This window comes from Myxocyprinus asiaticus, chromosome 32 (genome assembly GCF_019703515.2).
Source record: "Myxocyprinus asiaticus isolate MX2 ecotype Aquarium Trade chromosome 32, UBuf_Myxa_2, whole genome shotgun sequence".
NCBI lineage: Eukaryota > Metazoa > Chordata > Actinopteri > Cypriniformes > Catostomidae > Myxocyprinus > Myxocyprinus asiaticus.
Window position 1 is genome coordinate 35,826,047 of NC_059375.1, and position 26,425 is coordinate 35,852,471.

The 26,425-nt window shown below is 37.6% G+C and overlaps 1 protein-coding gene across 1 annotated transcript in view; it reads right to left on the minus strand.

Annotated features, from left to right (window-relative positions):
* Nucleotides 1-1,080: 1,080 nt before the first annotated feature.
* Nucleotides 1,081-26,425, minus strand: part of LOC127423657 (cdc42 effector protein 4-like) — a 31,443-nt gene continuing 6,098 nt past the window's right edge. Inside the window, exon 2 of the mRNA XM_051668164.1 lies at nucleotides 1,081-5,757. Coding sequence (XP_051524124.1) covers nucleotides 4,577-5,566 — 990 coding nt within the window. The 5' untranslated portion in view covers nucleotides 5,567-5,757 and the 3' untranslated portion in view covers nucleotides 1,081-4,576. The remainder of the gene's footprint in view (nucleotides 5,758-26,425) is intronic.

Sequence of the window (26,425 nt, forward strand, 5' to 3'; positions counted from 1 at the left end):
AAAGTCCTCTTTTCAGATGAGAGCAAGTTTTGTATTTCATTTGGAAACCAAGGTCCTAGAGTCTGGAGGAAGGGTGGAGAAGCTCATAGCCCAAGTTGCTTGAAGTCCAGTGTTAAGTTTCCACAGTCTGTGATGATTTGGGGTGCAATGTCATCTGCTGGTGTTGGTCCATTGTGTTTTTTGAAAACCAAAGTCACTGCACCCATTTACCAAGAAATTTTGGAGCACTTCATGCTTCCTTCTGCTGACCAGCTTTTTAAAGATGCTGATTTCATTTTCCAGCAGGATTTGGCACCTGCCCACACTGCCAAAAGCACCAAAAGTTGGTTAAATGACCATGGTGTTGGTGTGCTTGACTGGCCAGCAAACTCACCAGACCTGAACCCCATAGAGAATCTATGGGGTATTGTCAAGAGGAAAATGAGAAACAAGAGACCAAAAAATGCAGATGAGCTGAAGGCCACTGTCAAAGAAACCTGGGCTTCCATACCACCTCAGCAGTGCCACAAACTGATCACCTCCATGCCACGCCGAATTGAGGCTGTAATTAAAGCAAAATGAGCCCCTACCAAATATTGAGTACATATACAGTAAATGAACATACTTTCCAGAAGGCCAACAATTCACTAAAAATGTTTTTTTTATTGGTCTTATGATGTATTCTAATTTTTTGAGATAGTGAATTGGTGGGTTTTTGTTAAATGTGAGCCAAAGTCATCACAATTAAAAGAACCAAAGACTTAAACTACTTCAGTCTGTGTGCATTGAATTTATTTAATACACGAGTTTCACAATTTGAGTTGAATTACTGAAATAAATGAACTTTTCCACGACATTCTAATTTATTGAGATGCACCTGTACAAGTTATTAAATTTATACCTATTTTGATAACTAATTTGATAAAGAGGAATTTACTTCTCGAAATCTAACAGTTGATCAGAGAATCTGATTTCTCAGATCTGTTTCTATTAGGATTATATACAGTTAAGTGCAGGGGCAGATACCCCTGTGTCAACAGACTGGAATAGCATTATACATTAGCATTTTGCTGGAGAATGTACAAATTACAGCCCTCTAGAAATGTTTATCAGCTTTCTTTTTATTGAAAAATATAACTGTTATTTTGAAAGCAGGTGAAAGTGATATATATATATATATATATATATATATATAAAATACAGAAAGATAGAAAGTGAAAAAAAAAAAATGAAATACTTGGAAATTAAAGAGATTGTTTTACACCGTTTATTGAAGGTTTAGTGTTTTGTCACCCATTTTCTGTAGGAATTTTATACTGGTGTTCTATTTTCATGTTTTCTACAGATTTGGTGTTATAAATTATTTTACTACTGTGGTAATAATAATCAAGCAAAGAAGCTATAGAAACCCCCATATCATTATAAATGGCAGGCAACGGTTTTGACCTTGTAAGCATTGACATGAGTAATATTATTGGCCTGAAAAAAAAACTACTACTACTACTCAAAAAAAAAAAAAACTGTAGAGGGAGCCATAGTGCTCTCAAAACCCTGCTGTAGTTCAGCATTCCAGCTCATTTTCAGTCTCAGAAATTCAGTTCCAGACATGTGGCCTTCTTCTAAAGCTATGCATGCAGCCTGATCTCTCCAAGACCGCTTCCTTAATCCAAAAAGCAGCATAAGAAATTGGAACATTTGCATATCCCTGTTTGTGCTTGCAGACAAAATGGCATAATGCAGCATTTTAGCCAAATGTAAGGCAACACAAGTTCCTTGTACCCCATCAGAAAAGCCCTTTTCCAAACCATACTATACACAACTTGAAAAACACAGTAAGAAACAAGTCAGCATTACAAACATCCCAACGGTTTCTTTCTTCTCAATCGTACTTTACTTTTCCCTCTGCACAGACATGCTTAATTCACAAAACAATAAAAAAACACTCACACAGATTAGATCGGAAAGGAAGTGGAGGATTGGTTCTACTCTTTGAGAGCTAATGGTGGTGCAAACCCTAACTGAGACCAACATGCTAAGGTAAAACGCCACTGATAGTTCACTGAAAATGCAAACTGAAGTCTAAGATCTGCACAATAGTTCTGTACTATTGAAACCAACAGTGTAGAAACACAACTAATTGTGGAAAATGCTGGCCTCTTCAGCTCTTAGTGCACTTGTAATGTCAGATTACAGGGCCAACACAATTCACTAAACAATAACCTTAATATAAAATAATAAAAAAATACACAGCAAATTAATAACTGAACATAATGTACAAAAGTAACTTTAAAAATATTTTGTGCGATCGAAAAACAATCTATTTCCCAAAGCGAACAATTAATGGTTAATACTTGTAAGTTAGTAAACAGTGACAGGGATTGTTTGATTTTTTTTTTTCATGATAATGTGGAGCCTACTGGAGTGATATGAACAGCATCTTGCCAGCAAACTTGGTAACTGTTAGCATCTTTTTTGTTCTTGGTAGTTTATGAAGGTCTCATTATAGGAGATGGACATAACTGCAGGCGAGCTCCAAAAAGGTGCGGGAGTTCCAAACCACCAGCAAAGACATACACAGGCGCTAACCCTAACTCCTTATGGAGTTTTCCCACCCTCTTTTGGAGCTTCTGTCCCCATTTGGAGATTTCTGGCTACAACAATACCTACTTATATTAAAGAGGGCCTTTAGTCACCAACAGCACCAAACAGAATTGCAAAAAGACAATTGGACAAGCTACTGGTTAAGACATTGTTGTTATGATTGCAATTTCGTTTGGTGCCGCAAGTGATGCTGAAATTAGACACTTCATATTCACCTTCACAGAAAAATGCTTACTCTATCAAGTTCGTTATAATTTCCAAAAGGACTAAATATTAAGACATTTTATTTCGTCTATATTTAACTGATGCAAAAATCAATAAAGGTTATGGCACCAAGTGGCTATTGGCTTTACAAGTACAGTCTCATCATAGGGCATTGATCTCTTTTCAAAACCTAAATATATCGATAGATAGAAAGAATTACAAGAATCACTGAGAAATGAAAACCCTCTACAACCACTTCTGTTGATGAGCATTGTTTGAAGTTCAAGGCACTACTCCAGCCCCTGAATATAAGACATCTATACTCTTTATCTCTCTGAGCCTATACGACACAAATCAAAATATACTTCTGTATAGCCCTCTTGACATTAATCTTTTTTCATTCACACATTTGCAGAAATAACTGACTAGTATTTTAACTAAGTCATTTGTTCAACTCCAGCCACTCTGATTCTGCTGCTGTCATGTAATGCAATGCCACGTTGCATTTGTTTTCTCTTTCATTTATCAATCTGAACTTCTACACGTCTAAATAATTAAGAATTGAATGTGACCTGACAAGAAATCCTTTAACATGCACAAAGCACATGACAATGTCCAGATATACAAAATAAACAACCCCCACATGATAAAAAGATAACATATTAGAGATTAAGTTCACACTAATCCGTTTTCATTTGAAAATGCATCGATTTTTCTACATTTACGCCGCTCATCCACACTAAAATGGCATTTTCCTCCACCGAAAACACATTCGTAAATGCTCTCAATAGCCACATACTATGAAAAACAGGAAACTGGAAATAAATGGAGGTTTCAAACTTTAAACATGTTTATGGTATTCCAATCAGCACTTGAATAATTCTCCCAAAAATATAAATGCTTATGCAGAACACAAAAAGAGAAGTTTTAATGAATAATGCAGTCCATGTTTTCAATAAAATGGCAGTGGATATTGTCTCTAAACATTAAAAATGACCCAAAAATAGAATAAAAAGATATATTCCAAGCCTTCTAATGGTATACCATAGGTTTTGGTGTCCTTTTATAAGATTTAAAGTGAGGCACTATCATTGTATTGACATGATGGATGTAGATATTCATTAAAATGTCTAATTTTGTGTTCCGCAGTTCATTTTTGGGTGAACTATTCTTAAAATCCTTTACATCATTTCGGTTTTGTGTACAAGACAAAATTCTGAAATATAAATTAATGATGGAATCCATGAGGACAAAAACTGTAAAACACAGAAACCTTAAGACTGTTGGGTGTTAGTTTGGAAGTGCTTTTCAGAGAAGGCATAGGCAAGTTTTAACAGAGTACTGCGTTGTCAACAAGTCCAAAGGTCATGGAAGAATATGAAGTTTGGTTCCACACAAACCTCTTGTATCAGCACTCTCAGTGGTCAACACCGAAATTCATTAATGATACTCACTGGACAGTAATTACCATTCTGAAATGGAATTCCATTCCCTTGGCATACACAATCAAACAAACACGCAAGCACATTCTTCTCACAGCTGGGGCCGATCTGGTGAAAGTCACTAGTAACAGAGAGAGTTTGTATACCTGAATTAGGATTTGTAGTGAAAATAGCATACTGAGAGTTGTAGGTTAGCTAGGGCTTAAACATACGTTTTCCGTTTCGTCTCCATAAAATAAACAGTCCTCTAAATCCGTGTGCTAGCCTGAACATCCACCAATCAAGCCCAACCCACCTCCACCCCTTCTTTCAGTCCTTACAAAGACCAATCTGGCACCCAAAGGTTTACTTTACACCCTAATCTCGTCATCATCATCGTCATCATCCATGTAAGAGAAGTCCCTGTTGTCGTGCACTCTGGGTGAGCTGTACTTGACGTCATCCATGTTTCCGTCATAATGGTTGTGGGTTTTTTCTTCCAGGACAGTGGAGCCTGAACTGGAAATGGAACAGCTGTCCAAGTGCTGATGGTTCCTATTATGGAGCTCTGGAGTGTAAGGGGTGGTGCCAGACCTCTGGCGTGGAGGTCGGACTGGAGGAAGGGGCTCCTCTTCCTCAACCTCGCTGGGAGGGCTCTGGGGTGGCGAACTGCATCCCTCAATACTTTTTCCCTCTTCGAATCCGAGATCGTCATCATCCCAGCCTTTCTTGTCCATCACACTCAGGATGTCCCCCAACATGGAGGGCCCAAGATCGACATGAAAGGACATGACGGACTCTGCATGTTTCATGCCTCCGGTGTATGGAACTGATGGACGCAAGTCAGTCAGCTCACCAAAATTCCGCTCGTCAAGCTCCAAGTCTGATACAGTGGTTGCTACAGCTCCATTAAGCGGCTTTCCATCGACTTCTGGAAAGTTCTTTAGAGGACTAGAGGACACGCTCTTGGGAAAGTGGATTTGGCCTTGTCCAACGTCATCGTCGTTTAAATATGGCAGCGAGATTGCATTCTTTACGTAACTTGGTGAGCCAACAGGGGGCACCAGTTTGGCTTTGTCAGGCTTATCACGATTGACAGACTGGGAGCGCTTGCTGCTTCTGAATGTACGGGACAGAAGGCTCTGTTTAGGTGAGTGCTGTTGCACCTCAGGTTCCCGTGGTGGTTCCCCAGAGCGAGTGCTTAAAAAGGAGGTGTCACCAAATGCATCTCCTCCTCGTCCCACATGCATAGTGTGCCGGAAATCTCCCAGAGGTGCACTTATCATTTCTGCAGTGAGGTCAACTCGAGATCGCCGTTTTGACTGCGAGGACGTGGACACAAACTGCTTCAGAATCGGCATGATGATATTCTCAAATATTGTCTAACAGAATCAAAGTCTTTCGTCACCAAGATACAGGTCACTCTTTTCACAAACTATGTAGATCCAGGACAATGGTCAGGATGAAGACTCCTCTATGAAACTAAGACAAATGGCCATTTTATTCCTCAAGGAGCACATCAGTGTCCTTCCTGAAGCATCTGCAAACTGACCTAAAGCAGAGAAGAGAATGGGGAAATTAAATTACATTTTATTATAAAAGATTTCAACATATGTAGCAATTAATCTCAGACATATTATCTTTCAATTCAGAAGTCAAGTTAAATTGTTGCTGTATTGGATGTAATTGTATATATATATATATATATATATATATATATATATATATATATATATATATATATATATATATATATATATATATATACATACATAAATGATGTGCTCAAAACTTTCCTTTTGTCTTTAAAATTCCTGGTTACTTAGAATGGAAACTTTGACCAACACAGCTCAGGAAGAAAAATCTGGTCAGAGAAATAACTAGAAGCATTTCACCATACAAGCCACTTGAACTATTGCATAACACAAGAAGGGAGAGCTGAAAGAGATTAAAAAAGGAATTGCTGTTGGCAATTCATCCCATTTGCAATGACCCTTTTTATTGTTCTTGGTTGAGGAAGTGAAGTGGTGAAAGGGTGACACGTTGTGCGAGTTTTGATTTACAGAGCTCTTGTTACTGAAAGATTGGTGGCAACCACTTAAACCAAAGCTCTGTACACTTACAACTTGAGTTATTATAAACCTCTGAACCTTTGTGAGAAAACATAGTATTGACTTGCATGAACAAGTGAGGATCAGTGCTGAAGTGGGACATTGGTGCTCTAAAAATGATCCTAGAAAAGCACTCAAACAAACCTGTGAGTAAATACTGTATACTACTCTATTCGGACAGTAACATAAGGTTGCAATTGCATTTTAGTAACATAGTAAGTGATGTGTGAATCAGAAGTAAAGCTGTTTAAGAAATAAGTAAAATCTGGGGTTGTTAACAGTTTTTAACCAGTTTTTTTTTAACAGAAGACAGTGTTAAGAAATGCAGAAGACTGTCTGAAAGTAGCACGTTGCTTAGCAAATACAACCAAAAATGTGCGATCGAAAGGGTGCATGTGGCCTATGGCACCAATCCCAGCCACAAATCCCCTTTCTTTCCAAATTCACGTTCACCTTGTGATTACATAACTATGAGCTCAGAGGCTCCTGGGAGAACAGAGCGGCAAAAGGCTGCATTTCTTCTTAAATTCGACTCCAGCTCGTATGGAATCCTCTGGACTATGTGCCAGGCTCTTATATCATCAGGAAATCTAGATCACTGTTCTACTCTACTGCAGCTGCCTGAGATACGACTTCCAGACCAAGTGCTGAGTACTGACATAGTAGTTTGTCTTTTCCCTTACCACCTTTCTAGCATTTGTTCTTTTTAGAACAGCTCTAAATAGAATTGAGTTGTCATCTTGTAGGTTATTTACTTTAATTCCGACAGCAAGTGAACACAGAAGTAGTTTGGGACCCAAAACTTTGTCTGAGGTTGAGTGCTTGTATACAGAGTTTCCTGCATTGAAAAAACGTAGCTGGAAATTGTACATACAAGGCTGATTTCTGCACAATGTTGCAGAGTAGGAGTAAGTTGCATATCGAGGCTTTCCAAATACTGAGCTCTCCTTCTGACCTTTTTGACCCTGCACTAGCAGGAAGTAGTTGCTAAACCCTGTCAGCAAATAGTTTGATAGAAATACATATAGCATTACATACTGTGTTCTCTACAGTTCTGAATAAGAACCAGTTCTCAATTTCCAAGCCTATCTGTATCCCACTTGCACTCTCTATTTTTTTTTTTCTCTTGAACATTTCTCTCAAAGCAATACTTACTACATTTCTTGAAAGACTAATGACAACTATACCATCCAATTCTAAATGTCACCATAGATGGGATTAAAACAAAGGGAAAATGAAAATAGAGAGAAAAGGTGAAAGAGAGAATAAGAGAGAATCCTGTGGATTCAAGTGGTCTTTGAGTTCACAGCAAACCTTTAGATCCTCAGCTGGGCGCTGTGATTTATCGTTTAATAATCTTATTATCGGCTTTTTTACAGAACGGAGGTCTCTTAGCTTTGACTGAACACCAACAGTAGACAAAAGACCTTTCTAGACTCATCAATCCCTTAAACAAACCAAGATCAAAGACTTTGTAAAATCAAACAATACAGAAGAAAAAAAAAACACTGCTATTTCTCTGAAACTAGGTGAAAACATTTCAACAAAGCACTTGTTGCCGTCTAGACGGTCATCTATGATTCTTCATGTTTTCAAACATGACTCCATACCCACCCCCAGGTTGCATGCCATCTGCATGAATGTGATCCAGGCATCAATATTCCAAAGTCACGTCACCCCACCAAAACATTTGCATCTCTGACAACAAAAGCCCATTGAGGTCAGAAGTGACTGTTGCTGTGCGAGAACAGAAGGGGTTTTGATAAATGATAAGCTCGCTACTCGAGTCAAAGAACTGGGTGTCCTTGCGGAGGATTCAGCTCTGCCTGTTGGTGGCCTGACCTCATTGTTGAATCACAGCATATTGCCTTACTCAGACTGTATCAGGTAGATATGTTTTGTGTATGTGTGTTTGTATGCATGCACAACAATAGACAACAGAGCAGAGTTCCTGTGTGAAGGATTTTCCAATAAGAATACAATCTGTAATTCTTGAAAGTAAAAAATATGTTAAAAGAGAAACAAGCATGAGAATGTATTTCTTATATCTTACATAAGTTGATAAGCCCTTATGATGTAAAATGTGAAAAGCTTAAATTTGTAACATATACCATTCAAAATGGAACTGAATCGTGATTGGTTTTTATTAAACATTGCCCTGCATTAGTAATTCCTTCTGGAAAAGTAAATGAGTATCTGACCTGTGTTGTCAAGCAGTGTGATATGCTATACTTTATCTAAAATTATTTTAAAGAAAAAAACATTTCTTATTGTATTTGTTATGTATGCATTTTGTAAGACCTCATATTCCATGTTGTGAGTGACAACATGGAATATTTACATTTTTATAATTCACTAGTCACATCAGGACTATTTTTTTTACTTATATTTGCTTTTCCCCAGTAAATAACTTTTCATTATGGCAAAACAAGCAAAATGAAAATCAAAGCTTAGATTTCCTAAACTGTTATTGCTGCTATTCATATTAGAATCACAAATGAGGTGTTATGAAAACCAAAATATTTTTGTGAGTTCTAAAGTGAATGATAATGGCTGCTTTACAGCTTATATTATATCTCAGGTATGTTATTTCTGTGCCACTAGTGCCACAGAATGGAATTGCAAAAAAATAATGTTTTCAACACAGTTTTCCGAATACGCCTCTCGTCTACCGTTTTTTTTTTTTGTCCCCTTTTCTCCCCAATTTGGCATGCCCAATTCCCAATGCGCTCCAAGTCCTCGTGGTGGCGTAATGACTCGCCTCAATCCGGGTGGCGGAGGACGAATCTCAGTTGCGTTACCACAGAGACCTAGCGCGTGTGGAGGCTTCACACTATTCTCCGCGGCATCCACGCACAACTCACCACGCACCCCACCGAAATCGAGAACCACATTATGGCAACCACGAGGAGGTTAACCCAACGTGACTCTACCCACCCTAGCAACCGGGCCAATTGGTTGCTTAGGAAGCCTGGCTGGAGTCACTCAGCACGTCCTGGATTCGAACTTGCGACTCCAGGTGTGGTAGAAAGCATCTTTACTTGCTGAGATACCCAGGCCCCTGCCTCTCGTCTACTGTTGTTCAAACCATCAGACAGTCCCGCCCCCAACTGCCATTGGTTGATTAACGTTGTTTGGGTGGGTCTAAGCGGGCCATTCAAAAAAACACAGGAATTCTATTGTGCCACAGAGACTGTTTACAGTTTTGAGAAAATGAACCTACGCATGGCTTACTTGTAGTTGTCTCTGGATATTAAGCTGGGATAGAAGTATTTTAACACTGAAAAAAAAGTTACACCAGCTTTAATTTATAATTCTTTTTTTTTAATGCATTTTAATCTTTACTTTTCAATAGTTATTAATTCATTATAAAAGTTCCACAAATGTTATAGTGTCTTTTGCCCTCTTCTTATCAGTTTCCAGCAGTCCAGGCGTGTAAACACGCTTCATAAACTGCTAAAATCAGGATTTCAGAGCATGTAATTTGTGTTAAGCATCATTACAAAATACTAACAGCTCCTAAAACACAGCATACCAGTCAAGCCCTCTCTGGACCATCATGTGTGTATATCAGAACTCACTGGAGACCCACAACTTCACAGCTGCTCAGTGAGGGTCTAACCACACATCTGCAGGGCTGCATTTCAGCAGGGGCCCATTTCACAGGCTCAGAGCTGGAATAGCAGGAGACCCTTTACGGTCTCTTCAAGATTCCTAAGCATGAAACAGACAAACATGAGCAAACATCTCAGTCCGTCTTGTCTGGCAGGAGGTAGTAGAAAAACAAGAAAAGGATTGTGGTTTAAAATGGAGAAGTATTTTTTTCAAGTATGAATGTGGCCATCAAACCGATGGATTTATAACACACACTTTTATATACCCAAGTCCACGACCAGGAAATAAAGCAATGAGGGTATATATTATTCACTTCTTTGCCACAAGCATCTTTCAGATGTTGAAACATACAAGCACACACCATCCTCCCACGATTCATACTCATGCTGCTTTCTCACAATGTTGCTGTCTCTTGCCTTAAGTCTCCTCCCATGCAAAGCACATGGAGGGAAATCAGATGAGACCGTTGCAAGTGATGCCAGCTGTCAGTTAATGTTAACGGCACTATTTATAGATCTGTTTAAATCTTTTAAGAGTAATTGTTACTTATTAAACAGGGTGCTGCTGAAAAGATCCTAACAATCTACGATCGTAATAGCAGCTTTCTCTAGTTTTGGTATGAAACTTTGGAACTTATTAATTTACCAAGTTTCATAAAGGTCTAAGCAATTAGGTATGAGAGGCCATGCTTTAATGTGAATATAGTTAAAATCTGCTGTAATATAGCTATTACTGACTGGAATACTATATTGACCAATTAGCATACAGGACAAGAATATCCATTTTATATTCAAGCATCATTCACATTTAAAATTAAACTAAATTAAAATAAAATAAATACAGTTTCAGTTACTTTAAAATCAAGTAAATTAGATTCTTATCATTGCTTTAAGCACTTTGTACTGCTTTAAAAGCACTTATAAGTGCACATTTTGAAGTTTAAAGTTAATAAATATCAGAGCGAGGTGACAAAATTACGTGTTTTTATCTATATATATATTGGTGATATTGTCATACTAGTGTGTGTGGGAAAGGCCTGTGCCAGACTGTAACTCATTGCGATGTAGGGCAGCAGAATTTGAAACACTCATCCGTTTGATTAACGTCGGGACGGCACCCTGGATAATCCCTTTAAGTACTTAACATCGCTTTAAGAGTCTCAACTTTTAAAATTAAACTGCAAGGTCACAGGTGCCAGCAGCAAAACTGACACTTTTGGCACAATGCCTCCCATATCAACAGTTACTGATCAGTCATAAAACCATCAATACCAAAAATATTAATAACATAAAAGCCAGACATACTCCAGGATGTAAAGTATTGCATGCAAACTCTTTCGGCATGATACACTGCAGGAAATCCACATCATGGTGTGATATTCCAGAAAAATCCATTGTGAGAACTGCTGTTATCCATCAAATAATTGAGATGCATTTTCTCGTTATGCAACTGCAAAATATTCACCTAAAATTAATATTTAATTTCATGGTGCTAGATGACTGGTTACTGCTACAAAATAAGTGACATATTCTCTACCTCAAACATGTATGTAAACTCATTACATGATCTCTAATCCAAGAACCTCTCTTTTCATGTGTTATTCTGACCTACCTTTACTTTTGGGGACAAAATTGCTGAAAAATGCCATGGTTAGCTTTCAGTAAACATAATTAGCATCAATTAAAAGGATAAAAGTCAGTAGAACTCTCCATCTGTAAACAGGCGTGTGTGAGCATGTGTAATCGTCCAATTGTCACAGCACACTTGGCACAAGTGTGTGAACCCATAACCTACTGAGAAGAGGAACTCATTGAAGAGTGCAGCATAAAAGAAACCTGTACGGTTTTGAGATGTCAGCTTGATATTATTGACTACAATTACAACCTGTTTTTTATCTAAACTCACCTCATATAACATCACCAAAATGGGCACTATAGCAGGATTTATTGTAAACATTAATGTCTTCTACGGTCAGTTTTCTCTTTCAGGTCAATTACACTCATGGCAGAGCAACAATTAGAAAAGAATCTTACTGCGCAAATTACTTAAAAGTTGATTTCTGGGTTAAGCCTATTATTAGGGCCGGGCAATATATCAAATATTCATGATATGATCACGATTTTGCTGATGATATAGAATTAAGCAATATCGTGAATATTGAAATGATTTTATTTGATTATCTGATTATATTTCACCAGATGCCATACATTGTAAACTACAAACTGCAATTTCAGTGTCAAAATAAAAGCTCCAGGTGAAGGTCAAGTAAATAGTCCAGAAATATATTACTTTTATAAAAAACAATTCAAATCCTTAAAATAATAATGATAATTCAGTAATATATTATAATAATAAACGTGACTGGGTTCCACAGTAATAATTTAGTGTTCTGCAATATTCAACTGGTAGTATTTGCACACCTAGTTTTGAAAACCTTACAAAAAATGTTTTATTAAAAATACATAAAGGCAAATAATGCTTTTTTTTAAAGCTACTATGTACCTTTATAAAATATAAAAATGCATATTAAAGAAAATGATAAAATCTCATTCTCCCATGTGTTCATTAAGTGAAAAACTTGGGGGAAACATGTCTTTATTATTTTTAAATAGATATTTAATAGAGCTGTCAGAATTAAAGTGTTAACGCATGCAATTAATTAAAGTTTAACGCATTTATTTTTCTTAATCACGATTAACGCATTTACCGTTAATACAGCATAAACACTGGTGTGAAGGGCGGAAACTTTGCAATGTGTTCGCCCAAAGTCATTACACTGACACACGCACGCACGCACGCACACACCTCCAGAGCCCTTCTACCAAGATGAGCCTACAAGCTTGGCATAAAATAGCATAACGTGGCAGTCCCATAGAAATTCTATGGGCGTAAATGTCTTAACATGCTAGTTGGCCATTATGCTCTCTCCTATGATAGAGCTGCAGAGCTTGTTATCTCAATAAATAAAAGAATCTCTGACAGTGCTTCCCTGTCAGTGATAAATGATGGAGAAAGGAGCTCTTAGCGCTATGTGATGTACAAAACAAGCCCAAATGGGACTTGTGATAGAAACCAAGTATTTTTCAGTCTATGTAAGGTGCATTTTAATTACCACAGAAGTACACCAAATCTTAACTGTCACCAAACACAGAATGAATGTTTTTGCCTCTGCAAGCGCTTTTCATGGTGAGTTCAATTTGGTGCTCGACGCTAGTGTTGCCGCTCTGATGCGAATCATGAATGCAGCTTCACAATTGCTGTAGAAATGCGGATAGCCACAGTATATCCTGTGGAAGACTTTATTAATAAAGCATTCTGTTGTTACATATTGTTTTGTTTTCTTTCCTTAAATGAAAATGAATGCATTTTGACAAAGTATATATAGTGTCAAATTTCAGCACTTTCAAAATCTGCAATTAATCGCAATTTTCTACAAAAAAAAAATTATGTATGTACAATTATTAAAAATTTAATTGACTGACAGCACTCATTTTTAATAAATTCCTTAAATTATTGAACATACTTGGCTACAATGGCTGTTTGGATGAAATGACGGTTCCTCTTTTTTTTTTTTTTTAAAAAAAAAAAAAAAAAAAACACTTTTGAGCCAATTCAGAGCAAATACATTAATATTGAGATATATCTACTACTGTCAATAGGCTGAAAAGTATGTACTCAATACTCATTCAGCCACAGATCACAACACTTCCACCTTCCCAGTCAACTTTTGAAAGTTTTCTCTTGGCTTGACCAAGGGAGGATATTATGTGTCAGCTTAGTCTGCACTCGACTAGCGGGGTAAACAGATACACTGTGTGTATGTTTGTGATTTGTGTTTCTATGGCAAACATGCCGATACTAACCACAAGGATTACTAGAATGTAGAAACACTAAAAACCGTGTTCAAACCAGTGAGGTCTCTTATGCCACGCAAACACACCTTTTTTTTTTTTTTTTTTGTCTTTACAGAGTGGTTTGAGTTCAGGTTTAACTATATATTCTAAATAAAGCTTTACCTTTTCTGTAGAGCTGCCATTACGGCACATTTTCCAGGAATCATCCTGCTTTTAACTGTCAGTCAACTTCTGCAAGGTGAAAGCTGTCGGTCTCTAATCACAGCATAGAATGTGGCCCTACTAATCAAGTAGATGGTTAACTTTCCACATCCTTTCCACTCCATATTCCTGTCGATTTCCTCTGCCAAAAGCCCATGGGTTAGGATTTAGCGAGCAATTCTTTGAGCTGTTATTTAGCACACAGATGGAAAACTTCAAAACTCAGGCTGAGAGGAGTGCAAATAAGGATCTGTTTTGAAAATGTAAACGCCATAATCGCTCTCTGCTCTGGAACGGCTAAGCTGGTCTGAACTGCTCTAAGAAGAGTGGCGGCAAAGAATTTAGTCCCATAACTCTTTCCAAAAGACACATTTACATTTATACACATTTGGTAGACGCTGTTTTCCAAACCTGCCACGGCACATCAGTGCGGCATTTTTTTATTTTGAACGTAGAAAAATAATCAGTGAATAGCCACTTAAAATGAGTCTGTTCCTATGCTAAGCTATCGTATGTCTTCAGATGATTTCAAATATAGTGTGTAAGTCATATATAACACTTTTATAGTGCTTGTATGGTTTTTATTCCCCTTTTAGAGCTAGACAGCTGTTAACAATATGGACTGTTGTTGTATGGGAAAAAAGTGCTACAGATAGACAGCATAGAAGTTTGGAACAGCATGAGAGTGGGGGGGGGGGGGGGGGGTTAATATTCCTTTTGGTCTACATTTAAACACTGGGTCTCTCCAGGAGTTGCCAGCAGTCTGGTTTCTGGAACACAAAAAGGAGAGTGTTGAAGAAAAGCAAACCCACATCGAGTGGTGCCATCTTGGCAGAAGTGTTACGAAGACTGTGTGTGCCAACCGAGTGGGAACAGCATTGCAGAACTCACAGGCTGCTTCCATCAAGCATCTCATTAGAAAAAGAGACAGAAATACAGAGAGACAGAGAGAGAGAATGAGGTCACGTGTGTCTCGGATGAGTTCTGGTATCTTTGACCAGTCATGTTTCAGTGCACCATGCTGAATTCTTCACACAACTAAAATTTATGAACCACTCTGCTCATTTCAAAAAGCTAAAGAGGGAGGACATTTCTCGGTTGACCTAAGAGCTTCTAATTGTGAAATGCAGAGTTTATATAACTGTGGGGTCTTCATACTTTCTGTCTGGGTTTAAAGGTTAAACTAGTTTTAAAAAACTAGTAAAAAATACAGCTTCTGAAGTGGCTCGATCAGTGAATGCTGACCTAAAGCCGACTGAGATGCTTTGGCATGAGAGAGCAATTCACATCAGACAGTGCAAGGATACTGCTAAACTGAAACCGTTTGGTAAAAAAAGGAATGGTGTAAAATTCCTCCTGACCTTCGTGCAGGTCTGATGCCAACCTTGTCTCAGCGAATCACAGGACTATACTACGATTTTTGCTAAATTATTTTTATGTGCCTACGTATTGCGGTAGTTCAGCAATTGTATTTTTCAATTCACATTTGCTTTTATGACAATACAGGTTAGGTTTAGGGGCAGGGATGTACTGTAGATTTTGTTCATTTAAACCTCAAATCAAATCAAAAATCACTTTTATTGTCACCTTGATAGAGCATTAACCATAACCTCTGTTTTCCATCTCACATTAGCTTTTTATGACACCATCTGTTTAAGTTTAAGGTTTAGGGTAGGTTAATGCTCTTAATAGAGCATTAACCTTAAAAACCTAATCCATTTTGGAAAAAATTGACATTTCACATTGAAACTGCTGCGATTCATGTATGAGCAACGTAATATTACTTCGCAAAAATGTTGCTACATTCACTTATTTTCATGAGATTAGGCTGTCTGATCTGCTTTTAGTAGTTGTTTTTGCTGCCAAAGGAGGGTCAACAATTTATTAAATATAGGGATGCACCAATATGGAATTTCTGGGCCTATACCGATAATTCACAGCCCATTGTGGCCGATACCGGTAACCAGTATTTATTTTGTAAGTTTTAATTTTTAATCCTTTAACCTGGAACTGCGAGCTAATTCATTACAAGCTTCTCATTTGAGAAATATAAAATCATTAACATTAAAATCATGGTTTACACACTGTATGTCTTTTGGTTGAAAAAGTGAGTATTTTAACTAGGGGTGTAACGATTAATCGATCCAATAACCAACGATCCAATGTTAGCGGTACAACGCGTAAATATCGATATATCGACTTTTTTTTAAGATGTACCTTAATACTCTCATGTCAGCCACGTCCATACGCATTTCCATCAGGCAATGAAGCAACCTTATTACATATTACATTAATTTTACTTTATGAGTGCTAAATACACTTTTCATGAGGGACAAGGATATGCGCGGGGTCTTTGAAGCCAAACTGCACTCTGCTATCCAGGCGCGCGTCAACCGGGCTTCCTATGAAAGGCGAGCTCCAGTGACAGGATCACTGCGAGCACGTCAACCGGCCTTCCCGCGAAACGCGAGCTCCAGTGACAGGATCAGTGCGAGCACGTCAACTGGGCGCTCCTTAAAATGTGAGCTCTCGTGACAAACACAGAACGGCTCACATGCGTGATTAATTCGGGCTTCCATCGATCTGGATGCGCATGTGACCCATTTGAATTTTACATGAGAATTTGCCATTTAAAAGTACCATGAAGATGTTCAACCATCATGTGAAATGTCTTGACAACGGCGACATTCTGAACAGCACTAATGAGGGAAAGAGAAATCACCTGCTGCCCAGCACTGGCATCAGTTATAAGACTTTACACATCTACACATCAACACCCTTACTATCATTTATCCCAGTTAGCTGTAACAAAATTTTTCATTACAACTGTGGAAGTTGTAGCCAAGAAAACCACGGATAGCACGGATAGTTGGAAACAAGTCATGGGTATGTAAGTACTTTGAATTGGATTAAACTGGAAAATAAGCTGTAATCAAACGACTGATGATCACTTGTGTGTGACGTTATTTTTTATATTATCTGTATAATTTTTTTCAACATCTGAAGTACCTTATTTTGTTGTGGATGTCCAATGTGGATACTAAATTTGCACTTTTCAGAGAGCTCAATAAAATATTAAAATAATATTTTGGTTGCATTTGAGGGCAAAAACAATTTAATTGATTGTGTAAAATAGGCACATAATATCGGAATCGAAATAAATCGAAATCGTATCACGGCAGACTTTGAAGTATCAGCAAATATCAGATCGCAGGCCAAGAGAATCGATATAAGATTGTATTGTGAAGAAACGTCCGATTACACCCCTAATTTTAACATTCGAAAATTAGCCCCATTCACTGCCATTGTAAGTGCCTCACTAGAACCTTGATTTTTGCAGTTTTTGTTTTTGTTTTTTTTTTTAAAGAAAAGGAGGAACGAGTAGAAATTAATTTTTGTGGTGATCAACATTATGCCACGAATGCTTTCAACTGAGCTTAACCTGTATTGAAGCCAGAACATTCCTTTAAGACACATTATTCAATGAAAGCGGCGTGAGCCTCATCTTTGATGGACATATTAAGCACACTATACGATTTTGGCCACTTCTGCTGTTTGAGACAAATTTCAGGAATCAAAGGATTTCTGTCGTCGTAAGGCAAAATCTGCAATCTTACAACGTTTAGTGTGAGATGCTCACTGATGGCCGATTAATAGCCTTTGCAATGATCTTTAACCTCCAAAGAAGTTCTGTCAGTGTCAGAAATTTTGCATCGCATTCGTATAGTGTGACTGCTATTATGATGGCCAGATGAGATAGTCCGTTCCACTCTCGCACCCCAATTCACTTGGAAAGAAACCTGCTCCGTGTCTGTACCATAGCAACATTTGTGCCCAGTTATCACTCTACTCAAGTTTTTCTTCTTTTAATTTTATATAAAAAGTTTTAATAAATACATAAGCAGAAAATACTTGGAGAAAAGTGTAACACTTCAGCAATATGAAAGCATTATTCCTCAAATTAAATACAGAGCTTACAAAATGAAAACAAATAAATAATAATTTATATTGTTAAGTATTTATGGGACATTTTAATCATAATCAGCAGATACAACTGGATACAGATATAGAAATCTATGTAATGTTTATGCATTGTCCATAGGGAATTTGCAAGCACATACTATATTAGCCTGTACATGAATTTTCGAAGTTTTGCGTAGCAGAAAGGCTACTAATCTAAAAGAGGAGAAAGACGTACCATAACCCAACTTTTTTGTTTTCTCAATGTGTATGCAGAACTTCGTAATTTTTTGGGCCACAAGTCTTTACTTCCACAATGAATATTTGCTTGTGGTAGCTAATTATTACTGTACTCCTCCATTGACATTCATTCTCAACATCTGTAATTTTGTGTATTTATAATCAGGATGTCTTTTAAAAGGCCTATTTGACAGGTGATGGAGTGGTATTGGAGCAACGGAAATGCTGATACTTTGACTTTCAGAAAAAAGAAGAAGAAAAAAACAACGCTCCGGGCAAATAATCGCTGTTTCGCTTCTATTCATTATTAACGATCTATATACTTCTATTACATTAATGATCACGTTCACTGATCGGGACGACTGGGACCACCAATGTGTATCGTACAGTCTGACAATGTCGCACAGCATGGGCAGACTGGCCATAGGGAGAACCGGGACTTTTCCCGGTGGGCCGGCCACGAAACAGGGCAGAACGTGCGGCGATAAGCTGAAACAGGCCGCCACGTTATGCCGAACAGGCTGCGACTGGCTGAAGAGGGCCGCAAAACGGCGCCACGATATGCTGAAGAGAGCCGCGATATGCAGAAAAGGACAGCGACAAGGACCTTGTGTGAACCCTGTACAAGGTGTAGAAAAAAGTTCAGTAGTAGTAAAATCAAGCAATAGAGAGATTATGATGTTTGACGGGTCATTTCATTTATAATCACATGGACAGAAAACAATGTTGCAAATTCCAAAATATCGAGTTATGCCACGATATGGTTTGTCATTTTTTCAGTTCGCGATATATTGAAATTAAATATATCGTCCCATCCCTAGCTTTGAGGTCTCTCTACATCAGATTTGCACCACTAAATCAATACCTCTTACCATTTTGCACTTCATGTAAAACAAGGTAATTACTTAGTATTGTAGCATCTGTAGTGTTTTGAAGTGTCTAAATGATAAGTTATCATGATAAGGCGGCTTAGGTTGTCTGCAGTATAATGTCTGCTATAGGCAGTTTAAAACTCATCTTTCAAAGCAACTTTCTTTACAGTCACAAAAGATACCAGTCGCGCAGCATTTTTCAAGGTAGCACCCATGTCTCTAATTTACAACTTTCTGTTTTGCCCTCAGGAATTCCCCGTCAGAGTCAAAGAGATACAAGAGCACCTTGAGAAATCCAAACTTGCAACATTCAATGATTAATGACTGTTTTTTTCTTCCTGAACAGCTGACTAAATTCTAAGCCTGAAGGTCTTCAAGATGGAGTCAGATTATCGATTTACAAAGAAACCACCAAACAGGCCTACTCCTGAATAGTTTTGCTTTGAAACAGTTCTATCTGCATGACCTAAAAAGACAACCATAGAAAGTCAACGACAAGACTTCCAACATTATAAAAATGACAGTGAATAAACACAAGGAGTAATTACCAATATTTTGGGCCCCATTCATTAAACGATCAACACAAATTTGTGTAAATAATTCAAAGAATCTGTTCTTACCTGAATTGTAACTGAGTTTAATGTGACAATTTACCAAAGAATGTTTTTTACAAACAATTTAGACTACACTGAAATCCATTCAGTGTGTTGGTGCTTAATGAATAAGGCAGTGTTTTGAAAATCATGCTGAATTTGATGAACGTTAATGTTGTTGTCACAAACAGTCATTGATTAAGTCATGTGTTCATGTCTTGTCAGAATTATGAGCTCTCTCGAACTACCTTTAGCTCACGTCACAACAGTCAAGTGGGAGAAGTCAGAGTTTCCATCTTGTAATTACGAGTTTGAAAAAGAACACATTTTACTAGTCGGAAGATCGCAAATGTATTTTCGACATTACGTGAACACAGCACTAGACAATCCCTCCTGAAGTAACCAAATAACTTAAGTAAAAAATACTTTCATACAATTCTTTAGCTATTAAACCCCTGTAAATCCCCTGGAGGAGTGCCTCAAGTCAAAACAGTGACAGCAGGCATTGTTTACATGTGTGAACACATGCATGTTATAGTTCGTGCACTGATTGCTCACAAACAGCTGTCAGTGCTATCAACTCTATAAGGTCTGAAATAATCGAGCTCGAATCACTTTCCACCCTCAAAACAGCTGTTCCAGGTCAGAATTTGATTGTAGCTGCAAAATTCAAAGAGTTCTGGACTATTTCTCAAAGCAGAATTGCATGGTCAATCTTAAGACAATTTAACATGGTAAAAAGTTTCCAACAAAATGCCATAGTTTCAACCACCATTGTTAATACAGTAACACCAGTTTAGCACAGGTTACTTTAAATGAAGTAATAAGAACTGTAGTAATATTTTGGTGGTGGTAACCATGGCACCATGAGCAATGCTGTGCCTTTAGTAAATGTAGTTTGTTAAACCATTCCCAAATCACTTAATCCAAATTCATCAGCATTTAAAGACAACGATTGATTAATTCTCATCATTTAAAAGAGGATGTATGACTGAATCATCGGTAGGAAACACTCAGACCCTCCCTCCCTCAACACACACATTGACCTAGTGTCTGGGTTTACTGGAGCATATGAGTGTTCCTCCAATAGGCCTCTCCCTGCAAAAACCCTACTGTCCATCCAAAAAGATATTGAGCCCATGGAACCAAAGTCACAATACACTTAAAAAGAAACAGGTTATAGAACTTGAAGAAGAAACAATTTAAGGTAAGTGGCAAATGGCGATCCCTTTACAAAAATATCGGGAGCAGAAATGCATCTAATCTGGTCATTAGCTATGAATAGAACTCAAAAGACGTTCGTATCATTTAAATTTTGATAATTTTGTAAGAGCTTACCTGCTTTCAACTAGAGAGTACCAAATTTATTTTTATTTTTTTATTAAGTTTATGTTTAGGTGTCTGATAATCGATATGCATAACGGATGTTTAAGCTCTTTAATTTCAAATGTCTTTTTTAATGTCTTTATTATTTGTCTAAGAACCAACAACCAATTAAGTGTAAAGGTGTAAAAATAGGTTAAAAATATCGGTAAAACTGATTATTGGTCCTTGCTAAACTGGAGACTTGCTAAAATCACACTAGTGTAAGCACATGTCAAGGCTGCTTGCAACTGACTATCCTTACAATTAATGCATTGTTGGAAAGAAACACATGTTAAATTGCAAGTGATCTAGGGAATTATAAACAATCTGATGACCACACATGAAAATAGTAAATAGTCCATGGATATGGGTTACATTGAGTATAATGATGCTGAGTGACAGAGGGCATATGTTATGGATCTATAAGGATATTTGATGACTCAAGTGAAGCCAAGAGCAATTGGGATGGGGATGGACTCTAATGGAGAAAATAAATTCCTCTTTATCGCTTTTCATCAGCCGAACGCTTGAGACCGCGGTGGTTAAGGTGTAAATTACGTGGTTATTGTGGATCAAACTTTAAAAAGTGCATCACTAAACACAGAATATAAATTAAACCCTTTGTAAAATATGACAAAATACAAAATAACCAAAATGCCATAATACAAAACTATTTTTCTTTTTTTTTTTTTGGCATTGGTTTTAAAATGTCAGCCTGTTATTACACCAATAGCATATCTTATACGACAAAATCTGTTAATACAGCTAAACTTGAGCCAGGTCTCCTAAGCAACCAAATTGGCCCGGTTGCTAGGGAGGGTAGAGTCACATGAGGTAACCTCCTCGTGTTCGCTATAATGTGGTTCGCTCTCGGTGGGGCGCGTGGTTAGTTGTGCCTGGAGGCCGCGGAGAATAATGTGAAGCCTCCACATGCGCTATGTCTCCACGGTAACGTGCTCAACAAGCCACGTGATAAGATGCGCGGAATGACGGTCTCAGACGCGGAGGCAACTGAGATTCATCCTCCGCCACCCAGATTGAGGTCACTACACCACCACGAGGACTTAGAATTGGGAATTGGGCATTCCAAATTTGGGAGAAAAAATAAGATAAAAAATACAGCTAAACTCGAATATTCAGCACGGCTAAATATCAGTAAACAAATGGACAATAATTAAAGGGGATATATTATGCAAAATCCACTTTTTAAATTTTTTTGAACATAATTATGTCCCCAGTTTGTGTACACAACCATGGTAAATATGGTAAAAGACCATGCCCTCGTTTCTTTCCTTTCCCTATTAATAAAAAACAGTGTCCCCGAACGAGCCGTTCAGGTTTGCAGCCCCTTATAACATCAAAAGGGGAAAGGTACCGCCCACGGCTGGCGAAGAGATCTGCCCTCATTAAAACCTGAGCGAGCAGCGCAGTCGGCCATATTTATCTTCTTGCTAGAGCCACTTGTGCTAACTTTGACTGCTTCATCAACAATGGTCAAGGATGGATCGATACCAACTCTCCATTACCCAACTTCAGATTTGCAAGTTGTAAGTTTCGCACTTTATACTTTTTTAATGTTTGCAATTTGGCTTTCTGAATTAGCTTGTTTGCACGTTGGGCGAAAAACGCTTATTGCGAAAACATTGTGCTTTGTGTAACATTGCAACTAGTCATTAACTACCTTATTCCATAACAATGAAGCTGTAGCTCCGTTTCGGTTACGATATAAACAGATTGGCGTCCTCCACAGTCCTGCTTGAGTGGTCATGCAATGAAGATTTTCCATGTAATAAAACCGGTCATTATTTCAAAAATAATTATGAAACGATAATTATGTGGTATTTTCGACAACTATAGCTGTTTTTCATATTTCATAACTCGACCTTTGTTATGCACAATACAGTAAGATGATTGACATAGTGTGTTCTCCAAGTTATTTATAATTTAACTGTTTAAGTTCTCCTGCATTGTTGTTGCTGTGGTATCCATGGCACCAGCAGGAAAGGCACAGCCCACTTCCAGAAAGGGGTGTGGGGAGCAGCAGCTCCTTTGCATTTAAAGCTACAGACACTAAAACAGCCCGTCTGGAACAGGACTACAAAACAGGGGTATAAAGGCATGGAAGAATAAACTATCTGTGAGGTATTTTGAGCTGAAACTTGACAGAAACATTCTAGGGACACCTGAGACTTATATTACATCACATAAAAAGGGGCATAATATGTCCCCTATGAATGGTGTTTCAGTCCTACCTTGACTGAAAGCTTTTCAATTTTCAATTACTTTTTCAATTCGGCAGAAACCATTGTCCAGTTTTTGAGAAGATGTCACTAAGGTTATGATGTTTCCAGCCGCACCGAGTACACATTCAGAAGCAGTATTAATCTTGTAAAAATTACTGACAAAAATGAATGGTGTTTTTTATCTGTTAACAAAGATGAGATGGAAAAACACACATCATGATCGAGGATAATTAAACAATTCTCCTTACAACATATTGTTGACGAAAATATGAACAGAAATAAATAGCACTGCAAGATATTACCAATGCACTAACAATAGTTTAATAGAAAACAAATTTTGCTTGTATAAAACAAATTATCCAGTCATAGTATTTTGAGGATTGCCCCATCTGAGCTGCAGGAGCTGAAAGAGCTGAACACCAGTAAAATGAAGCACTTAGTGGGTTTATCGCCTTTATTTAAAACGCATCCTATGACATTAATTAGCTATATCAACAACATAAATATAATATTGCCACTTACATCTGCACAGACAATGAAGCAAATGCACAACTGAACTTGCACTAAATTGCACGTATCTGCACAGACAATAAAGTGAATGCACAGTTGAACTGTAAAACAAGTTGCACATTATGCATATCTCCTGTTGTGAAAAGGCTGGTGCCGTAACAATTAGGGATGTGCGAGACTAGTCGACTAAACGGTTCTGATGCTGCTAGTCGACACTGGATAGTCAGTTAATATTTCCCCCCATTAAACTGATAATAATTTTTACACATTTAAGTTTGGCTTTATATTTACGAGGCTGCACTTAAATTACTGCCATATTAATGTTACATATTTTAAATAGAATTAATAATACAAATATTATTTAACAAAAAAAAAAAGGATATCTGGAGCAGATATAAAGTTTAATTTCACCTCAGGGTGCTGACTGCTTAACGGGTTATACTATCTTTGATTCATGTTTAGAATACATTAGGTTTATTGTAGGCTACATCACAGGCCTATTTTTTCTATCCTACAGCTACTTTTTTTTTTTTTTTTTTTTTTACATCATAACTGTTATTGGTTGACATTCTTTAGCGAACAGCTGTCATATTAGATCAATGGCTAATGCACGACTGCATGGCGTGAAACACGCATGACTTTTCAGCGCATTTTTTTCTCTCTCATAGATTTGGCTTAGTCTACCTGTTAATTATTTTCAACAATGTCCTGGCTGTTTTGATATGTTAAGTAACTTTTACTTGGTCATTTCTGTTTAGAACAGGCTTTTAGGGTTGTTCCATTGATCCTGCACTATTCATTCAATTATTTCAATAAATATGTCTATTAAATATTCTCCAACTTCGATTCAGTGAATGCGTGTCATGTTCTAGGTTTAAATGCACAATGATCATAATGCAAGGCGAGCACGTTGCAGATAAATGCCCCTTTTCAGTAGAATTTAGCATCGGATTTGGAATAGATTAAGTATTTTAATTGGGTCGCATAAAAACATTTTGTTTTACTGTTTTCTGAAGGTTGGTTTCTCTTTAGACTAGTCGACTAGTCGGTTACAACACTTCCGTTTACACGACAGTCAAATTAGTCATAGCGCACATCCCTAGTAACAATTCACTCTTGCACAAAATCCTAAAGCCTCTAAAAAACGGCAAATTCCGTCTCTAGCATGGAGAATTGACAACACACCACTGTGGTGGGTCAGTTGTCACGGTGATCCTAGCAGCCCTAATGTACAGACAAATACACACAATGCTAAAAAAAACAAGCTTTCCCTTTCTCAAAGTCTTAGACAGAAGCATTCCCTATATGCAAGGTGTCTTCTTCCTATTATTCTAAATGTACTGCACAAATAAAAAGAGAACTACTGTACAGCGTGCTGGCCTTTGTCTTGCATGTTTGGGAAAAATGCTGAATTTGTTACAAGAATATCCCTCATTAAAAACAAACCGAGGCTCAAAGTGACATAATTTGCATGTGTTTTTCCATTGTTGCATAGAGACTCAGTTTTTTTTTTTTTTTTTTTTGTGGCAACTGACCACAGAACTGTTGATACACCATACTTAACCCAGAACAGGCCTTATTTCTTAAAAACCTAAACAAATCACTTCCCAGTACAATTTAGTCAACTAGGAGTTCACTTTTCAAAGGGGCAATCACCCTAGAACAACCTGGGGTTAAGTGTCTTGCTCAGGGGCACAATAATGAGAGTTCATAAATCAGCCCTTTATAGTGTTTTAGCCTTTAACCTTCTGGTTATCAACTGAGAGCTTGAACTGAGCTGTACCACCCGCAGTAGTTTGTTGCTCAAAACTTTGGTGTTTAAAACCAAGGATGGCAAAGTAATCCTGTTCAATAAAGGGCACAATGGTGATCGTTCAATTCTCCTTGTGGGATTTGAGCAAACAACTTTCTAGTTATCAGCCCTGAACCACTCCACCACCACCAACATTTTTAAACAAAAAAGGCACAAAATTTGCTGGTCAAAATCTAAATAATATGAAGTAACATTTCAAATTGCATTGCAAAAAGGCTTTGACAATTGTTACTGTTTGGTTATTCTAACTATTGGCTCTGCCTCTGATGTTATCTAGACTAAGTTCAGGATAACAATGACTAAAGACTAACATTGAACTATCGGGAAATGTCTCAGGTTTATGAACCTGAAAGAAGACACTAATGGTGAAATGAAATGCCTGAATGCAAGATAAAAAATGTGCAAGCAGTCTGTTTTCTAGGTGACCCTACTTCAGAAACATGCTGTGTGAAATGTGGCTGGGCTAGTTCTTGGGTTGTGTTGGGTATTAGAAATAGCCTAATGTACAGTATGTTAGAACTCTGAATCACAGAAACAGGAAACTCAAGGACAACTTTGACAGGGAGTGATGTCGATACTGTCACCAAAAATGTGTGGCTCAACCCAAAGATATTCACCTGTCAGACTCTAGGGAGTATCTCATAGCTGCTATATGATTACATCGATTTAAACTGGTTTTGCATCTTTCAACACCATCCTTGAACATCACATCATACATTTTTAATCCCAAAAAAGTGAACAACAATCTCCTCTAGCTGTCTTTTTCAAGTTCATGTTGCAATCAACCACATCATCTAGAAACCAAAGAGAGGTTCCTAAAACACATGGTTTCTACAGGCTGGA